At 37.8% G+C, this 8,903-nt stretch overlaps 1 protein-coding gene across 1 annotated transcript; it reads left to right on the top strand.

Moving 5' to 3' along the window:
- Positions 1–2,751: 2,751 nt before the first annotated feature.
- LOC140950376 (uncharacterized) lies at positions 2,752–7,522 on the top strand. The gene is made up of 2 exons (XM_073399588.1): positions 2,752–3,209; positions 6,782–7,522. The coding sequence occupies exons 1-2, from the start codon at positions 2,845–2,847 to the stop codon at positions 7,389–7,391; spliced, it is 975 nt and encodes a 324-aa protein (XP_073255689.1). The 5' UTR covers positions 2,752–2,844; the 3' UTR covers positions 7,392–7,522.
- The last annotated feature ends 1,381 nt before the right edge of the window (positions 7,523–8,903 follow it).

Genomic DNA, 8,903 nt, shown 5'->3' with positions numbered 1-8,903 from the left:
AACAGTCCCAGGTTTCAGGCTAGCTACTAATGTTGCTTCGATGATAAACATAAAGGGCAAAATGTAACTATAAGAATTGTCACTGAACAAAGCATCAAGACTGACATACTCAGGTGGCCGGATTTGACTTTTTCTGATGACTATAGTGGAAATTTTTCGTAGCGTAGTAAATAAAGTTGTCAGAGTCACGGTTGTACAGAAAACAAGTAGAGATTGACTTCAACAGTTGCAAAGGTTTTCTTTGACTCAAACAATATGCTCAGCCGAATATTGTTTTATTATATTAAGTTAACTACCATGCTATTAAAAGTCTGAGTTATTACCCTATATCTGTAATATTTGAAGGTAATTTTAATGCATCGATGGAAATGTCATCATATTAACGCTCATAAAACTGTGGAAGTGTAGCTGGAATTTAATTATAACTGCACTGGCTTGGGTTATATTGTGATTGAGAAAGCTTTCGTTTAATTTGTGAATTAACATATCATGCTCTCGCTATAAAATAGAAAACGAAGTTTTTTCAGGGCTTGAAGCTTGGTTTTTCACTTTTGTTAAGGTGACTGAAAGTAGTTTCTCTGACATTAAGTTGCGAGCGCTAAGAAACCTCACAGACGCAATCCACAACGCCGCCCCCCCCCCCCCCACCCCCAGTGCGCACGTGATCTAAAGAAAAATTGAAATCTCGGTATTTTCGCCCCTTAAAATACTTTATCCCCCCACTGTTAACATCTTTATTATGAGTACATATACGGCCAACGGGATTTTCTAGAAAACATGTCAGTACCAGCTGGTAAAAAGGGCCATAAGTTGTGTGTAGAAATTTATTGTTTTCCTGCTTCTGTAATATCGCGTGACCCCAAGTACGTATGCTCAACACTTCTGCGCTCGCTACGGGAAAATGTGAGGGCGCTAATGTTTTAATTTGTTGACTTTCAATAGAAAATGGAAAGAAGCGACGATATCTTCATATCTACTCTTTAGAATTTTACGAAATTTGGCGAAGTTATTGTCGATATTATATTTATGTCACTGAAAACCTGAAAAATTAAAGTTGAATAGAGGATTTGTGACACAATCAATTTTCACACGACAGCTACTTTGATAAAAATATCAAAACCGGTTTGATATAAAAAAATTCGGTTAATTTGTTTTGAAAAAGAAGGATTACTTATGGTAACCTTAGTGCAAATTTATAAGATAAATGAATAATGAAAAATGTGTAGAGATCTGTTTCAAAAATTACTGAAGTGTTTGTTTTAAAAGTTAATTCAACTGTCTAATAATTCATCAACTTAGTTGATTTCTATTCTGGGGTTTTATATCGCGATGTTCATAGGATTCAAATACTACCCAAAGATTTGCTATAACTACTAATAAATATTCAATGAATCTTACAGAGTTTCATTTCATGTGATCAAGAGTAAAGTTAATTTTTTATCGGTTAAGACCGGCCGAATGTACTTCCTGAATTATAATTCGAATTCACCATGTTCAAAATTTAAGATTGTACTTCTCGTGTAATTTAAAATTTTTGCGCTGAGCAGAAAGTTTGTCCGTATTTAGGGGAGGAAGACAATGCTATGTGACGGTTCAGTTGAAAGGAAAGAACGAAGGGATGGTTTAGAAAAAAAAATCGTAAAAAAACAAACAACTACCGATCAAACGGTAAAAGTTAATTCTTGCAATAATTTAAAATGGTGGTAATTGTAACGCGTGCTAAAACTTATTATTTCTTTACAGGTATACAGAATTATGCGAAGAAAAATTACCATGCAAAAAGGAAGGCCTTCAAAACAATAAAATATTAAAACTGCCAATGTCCTTAACAGGAACTTGCAGCCAATCTTTGTCTGTGTTATTGATTATTTTGTTATTTAACCTGTGGTAAGTGTTCTTTCTTTGCATGAACGCATTATGATAAACTGAATATCTATGAAATATCAGTGTCGATCATTTGCAGAACTTGATTAGCTTTCTTCAATTAGATATCTTAAATTTTTTTCTTTAAGTCACAACAGGTTTGGTATATTTAATAGAACGATTTCTGTTGGCCTTTACAAACGATACTGACAAGCGTACAAATAAGACATGTACCGCTCCATTGTTTTCTCTACTACAAGGTAATTATTATTGGTACCTGAGTAAAAGCATCAGCTATTACTCAAATTAAAAACCCAAAGTTCAACTTCAGACAGACTTTTAAACACTTCTATGAGAAAACGCAACAAAGAACAAAAGGTAGGTCAAAAAAGGTAAGTAACAAGATAAGTTTATTTATATTGTTTTCTTCATTGAGCCCTGGGGACTAAGTGCTCCGCCCAGAGGGGGGAGAGCCCTGGGGACTAAGTGCTCCGCCCAGAGGGGGGAGAGCCCTGGGGACTAAGTGCTCCGCCCAGAGGGGGGAGAGCCCTGGGGACTAAGTGCTCCGCCCAGAGAGGGGAGAGCCCTGGGGACTAAGTGCTCCGCCCAGAGGGGGGAGAGCCCTGGGGACTAAGTGCTCTTCTTGTCTATTGCCGGTTTTTTTTCTTAGCAACAGATTACATTTATTTAGTAACAGTTGATGAAAGGGATATTATGATTTAAAAATCTCTGGAGAACGGAGCAAAATGATGAGTTCAGAGGTGCATTACTCAATTCGCTTCCACCATTGAACTGAAACACTAAGGGGGGTCCAGTAAGATCTGTCACCCTCTTCCTTGGAATTATTTTTTGATTCGCCCCAACCCTCTCTCTCCAAGATGGCGGGATAACTTTATCGTTGCCACTGCAAATTATGCCCGCCATGCGGGCTGCTACACCAACAGACGGTGGTTTTCCCGTGCTCAAAATCTCAGTTTTGAAATGATTTGGAATGTGGTAATCTGGAGACGAAGTTTACGGAAATCTCAATTTACATACATGATCTGTACTTTTCCACAAATTCTCTTCTATTCCTCTACGACTAGGCAGGAATTTGGTCGACAATTCGAAGAGATTGCAGCTGAAAGTTTGCGAAAATTTTCGTTTGATGTCACCGTTTGTGGTGGGCCAAAGGACAGAGGCATTGATTTTAAAGGTTTTTGGCGTTTGAAGTCCACGTCTGTTCCTATAATAGGCCAGTGTAGAAGGTACAAAAGGCGTTTAGGTCCTAAACATGTTCGTGAATTGGAAGGTACCTTGACCCATGAAGTGAATGGAACTTTGGGTATCATTGTTTCAGAGTCTGGGTGAGTAACTGAATGATTGAGGTTATTCTATTTAACACCCACTTCCTTTTATAAGGGACCGATCGTTTATTACGTCCCGGGGGGGGATACAATTTTTGAAAAGGGTTAATTTTGGGGGGTCAGTTTTGAAATGTACAAAGTGTGAGGGGGGTCGAAATTTTGAGACACAGGATTGACATTACATGTTGTAGTTGTTAAAACATATCATAATTGAAACGAAAAAAACACTTTTCCTTCATAACTAAACAAAAAAGTCGCGCTGATGACTCTTTGGAGACAGGCAAACCTTGATGAGGATCAAGCAATTTATTCCTAAAGGCTTGTTTATTTGAACAGGAAAATTCACTGAATGAAGAATATAGATTGTAGGCTTCTTCCAAATGTAAGGTATCCATATCCATGCATCAGATGTTCTTGCACTGCTCTCAGACCTCAAACTGTACAATTCGTCTGCGTCCCTTGCTTTGACCTCTGCCGAATAGACTCTAGCAATAACAAAATTTCATTATTATCAGGACACTGGAGTGAAGATCTAAAATACTTTCCCTTCGTTGACTTTTCTCGGACTTCACACCGTTTCTCATGCCAGCTGAGCCCCACCTGACGTGCATCTTTACTTGATTTGGTAGCAGCCATTTTGAATGCTATGTAACCAAGCTTGTCCCAGGACCCTATCAACTATTTTTACCTAACCAGACTACCAGAACCCCATCCAGCCTTAATATGAAGTCAAGTCCAAAGAAAGAGAGAAAATCGAGTCATCTTAAAACTTGGTCTAGGAAAGGTAGGAGTGAGGGGGGGGGGGGGGGGGGGGCACATTTTAAAAATTCTTGTTGCCAAGGGGGGGTACAATTTTCATATGAAATTATTTTAGGGGGGGTACAGTTTTCATACACCACCCTTTTCTGAAAACCCCTGCCCCCCCTGGGATGTAATAAACGATCGGTCCCTAAATGAGATTCTCTGAGGGGGGCTTCAAAAGTGAGTTCTGAGGGTGGTGGCCAGTGTGTGGGTTTGATCTTTGGAGATTCGCTGATCATGAGGGCTATGAGCAAAACTGGGCTATTTCTAAGGGGGGTACTGGGTCGATATATTTTATCCTTTTTTACTTTAGAGGCCATGTCAACTGTCAATTTACCTCATCCACAGAAGGGCGGGAGGGGGCGGGAGAGTGTGACTATTATTTAAGCAATAGAAAACGTTTTCCGTGTTTGCATAGCCTCATATAAACACGAGTGTGGTTGGGAGAATTCAAGACAGTTATGTAAACCGGAGACGAAGTTGAGGGTTTGCATATTAAACTGTTGAGAATTCTCCCAACCCCTCGAGTGTTTATATCAGGCTATGCAAACACAGGAAAAAAGTTTTCTATTGCTTTTATAAAATAACTTTGCAGAGAAAAAAACGTAAAACTCTTTATTATGGCACTAATTAAAAGAGAAATTCTCACCAGTCACAAAGTCTTGTACACGAAGTCTTGCACACGTAATCAGTTCTTGTTTTGCAAAAAGATGCTATTCAAAATACGGATTTTTCTCGCTGAAACTGTCAGCTTAAGCGAAAAAAAATTGACACACCTTCTTTGTAACGATTTTCCAAGTTGCAGCCGACAGAGGAATGGGTAAAACATTTTGACACCACAACCATGTTTACATACTCTCATGCAAACACTCCTCTCGGCCAATCAGAGCGCGCGTACTATCTTAGTTATTTTATAAAGAAGTTTATAGAATACCTGTTCACTTACATTTAACCTCAGAAAGCTGGCACAGCAGTCCCACAGTAGTCTATAATTTACATACGACTTTTATCAATTTGTTTTTGCCTATCATAATCTGCAAAAAGCGTACCCTGCTAACAGATTGCCTTTCCCTCTTGAATGGCTTTTAGCATTTTATGAAGGCATTTACATTGCTTGTCTCTCATGGGGGCATATACCACAAACCAACTGCATAACTGACAACCTACTCAAACGACTTTGAATATATGCCAAAGTTATGCAAGAGAAGAAACCTCTGCTTGCAGGCTACAAAAAGCCCTATAAGTTAGTGCTCATCTACAAATAATTTTGTTTCTCTTACACTGTATTTGACTTAGGAAAAAAACACGGTATACCTTGTCAGGCCTTAATAGATTTGATTGGGGAGTTACTACTTTCAATTGAGATCAAACATTTGGGGTAAGGGAGTGTTAAAATGAGAAAACCTTTGTCACAGATGACCACTGTATTGGGAACACTGCACTGCTTGATTTATGATCATATTTTCGATGATTTAAATACATGTTTCTCCTTATCCCATGTCCAACATGATAACATCATTGTGGATTTAAATTATGAAAATTAGCTTGCACTGGCCACCTGATCTAATCCACCAGAAGACAGATTTCATACCAAAACAAGTGATTCTTCCTTTACATGATATTGTTAACCATTTCAAGATTTTGTATTGGGATGAATTAATGTTACTCTAGCCACTGCAGCAATTACAGGGGTAACTTCTTTCTTGGCAGTTTAACTTATATTTATGTGTGACATGTTCTCATAGTATCTTGTTACACCTACGATGTTTTTATTGACATTTTTGTTTTGAGCATTTAATTTCTATTTTGTTGACAGTTTTTGTTGTGCTGCATATTAAGCATCTCAAGGACTAAAATATTTTCCCTTCTCCGCCTAAAATTGGTGCTATATCAAATCCCTGCAGCGTCCACTCATCTCTGTCTCTGTCCTTAAGGAAGCCCATTGTAGAGAGGGACAGATATGCTACGCTAGAGTTGTGACCTTTGTTACAATTACTTTTGTGAATCAGGGTCGACCAGGCGGGGTAGTGGAATACCAAAATACCTGAATTAAACCTTCCAATATACCAAAAATTATACTAAAACTAGTGTAATATAAAACTCTGGCCGACCCTGGTGAATCATCAACATAATAGTGATATTAAACTCAGCACTAAATGTGATTTATTATTCATTCAAAGTATTTCTCAGTTTCTGATTGGCTAAAAAGCACACGCATATTTCACCATAACCAGCTTAGTACTGTTGACCAAATTTGGAAGAATTTTGCGATTAATCAGCCGATAACGTCAAAAGTGCAGCACAGTTACAGGTTAATGCACTGTTAACTGAGAACACCTGGGGACGAGGTTGAGCTGTTGTGGTTGTGAAAAGAAAAATGGCCGAAAACAGTCGGCGGAACATTTTACTCATTTCACGATGAACTATATATTGTTTTATCGTTCGTATGTCTAAAAACATAGCAAGAAGACAACTCAACAGACAACATCAGTTTTGAATGAATAATAAAGCAATAATATAATGAATTTGGCTTTCGTAGGCTATAAAGAATTACACATATCTTGGAGGGTATTATCCAGCTCGGCCTTCATCCTCGGTGGATAATGCCCTCCTCAATCTGCATAATTCTTCATATCCTACTCAGCCTCATTCATTAATTGCTAAAAATACTTTGCATTAGTTGATGGTAAAAATAAACAGGATTTCAAACATTCTTTTGTTATCAGAATTTAAGTGTATTGCCAAAATTGATATTTTTTTAATAATTACAGGTTCAGCAAGGATGCTTATGGTGTTTTCAAGGGCTCTTTGTACCCAATTGCCTTTAGCATTTTAAAAGGCTTCAGTGATGACCTGCTACGATGGTATTCTGATGAACAGAGTGATGAAACATTCATTGGGGATAAAAGTCAAATTTCGACAAGGGGAGAATCCTTCCAACAAGTACAATATAAAAAAGCTGACATTCATTTGCCAGGAGAATCTGAATGTACTGATGATCTTAAAATAAATATTGTGGGAAAGCATGATGAAAAAGTGCTGTTGAGTGTAGATAGCTCACTTTCTGGGTGCAGTAAAAGAGTATTCAGTTGGAAACACACGCATACAAACTTGGACCAACAAGATACCTTGAACAATGACAGAAATTCTGTTGGAGGCAATGTGATTAATGTACATTCACATGCAAGTAATTTTGCTGACAACAGTGATGATTTTAAACAGCTGAGAAGTTCTAATATTTCTGAAATGGGAACAGGTGTATTCACCATGTTTGAGCTGAATCCGTCTGCTCAGAAACTCTTGCCACATGTTGTGGTGGGTTTGAAGTACAGAAGGCACAATTTCAATGCTCCTGAACTCTTTATTAAAGAAGAAGATTAAACTAAACTATTTTTACTAATTTATCAACTGCTTTCACTAGAACTGTGGGTTAACTATTTGGAAGTTAAATTAGTATTTTCTAGATTTCTTTTAGCATCCTGTCACGATAGAATTTGTTAATGCATTTTACAGTGCCGTAGCATGGTTAGATTTATTGGAGGGGGGGGGGGGGGGCAATCACGAGCACCGAAGGTGCAAGCTGCTAGGGGGGTCCGGGAGGTCTCTGAAATAGCATTTTCAGCCTTCCGAGAACATTAATTTCCCATTTAAGAAGTGTACTTTGTTTAATGCCTGCCTAATTTTTCTTTTGGGACTGGAAAAAAATAGTTTAAATTTGATATAATATCCCTCTGGGGTAACAGAACTGCAGTTTGGGGCAAAATTTATGGTCAGAATCCCCAGAGAGGGACAAAGGAAGTGTTCAAATGCAACACCTATCTATGCCCTATCTGGTTAAAGATTGATACCTGGTGCATCACTCATGATAGCATATTTTTGCACTTTCGTTCCAATGCCCTCAATGGGTAGTGACCTTCTCAACCATGTGCAAATATATAGTTAATTAGTAAATTCCAACTAGTGGTCTATTATCAATGCTGCATTCTCATTGGTTGAGCTACTACTAGGCTACATGTTATATAGCCCACTAGTAGTGAAAAGCACTGGCTTTGAAAACCAAAACAGTGGCGGCTGAATCTTGTTTTGCTAGTTAAATTTGTTTTGTCTCGATATTTTTGACCAACTAGTTGGATTTTACTAAAACATGGCCTTTCAGTCAATAGCCCGTTCAGCCGTAGGAATCATGGGCTATTGACTCAGAGCCCAACTGGGCTCGAGGAATAATTGTTAAACAGTTTCATAAACAGTTGGTAGCAAATACACCATTTCGACAATTTTGAAAGAAGTGAGCGGTTAAGCAATAATTGACCTGCTCAAGTTGTTGAACTATTGAGTGGAAGGTCACTAGTTCAAATAAAATGATCACCACCTGATATTGGCATTGCTTGGTGCACGTCTGGCAATACAGTAACTATATTTGCTTTTATGGAAAATTAAAGAATCTTCATTCTTCCAGATTAATGTGTAATTATTTGTTTACTGTCTCTGTTCATCCAAGGCCATTTATAGTTAAGCAGCTGGAGGTTAAATGACATGCTCATCTATTTCTGAGAGGGGTATTTTGGATTGTAACTTGATTTAAGCCTTGTTTTATTTTGGGAGTGCTTATCAGACTTATTTTGAAAATTCAATAAAACAAGGAAGTTAAATGATCCCCTAACAGGAATTTTAATGCTTAACTAATAATTATTGAAGGGGTCAACAGAAAATGCTATGAGCGCATATCCTTGACCAAAGATTTGTCTACGTGAAAGAAATAGATCTCTTTCATCCCATGGCATTCTTAGACCTTAAACAGTACCACACACAAGTTCAAAAAAAAAAAGAATTCAATGAATAGCTAGGGGGCGGGATTAAACTCGCTAGTCCTCTATGGACATATTTTAAGGGTTT

This window comes from Porites lutea, chromosome 10, assembly GCF_958299795.1.
Source record: "Porites lutea chromosome 10, jaPorLute2.1, whole genome shotgun sequence".
Classification (NCBI taxonomy): Eukaryota; Metazoa; Cnidaria; class Anthozoa; order Scleractinia; family Poritidae; genus Porites; species Porites lutea.
The sequence above is the reverse complement of the archived record's forward strand: the minus strand, read 5'-3'. Positions and strand labels throughout refer to the sequence as shown.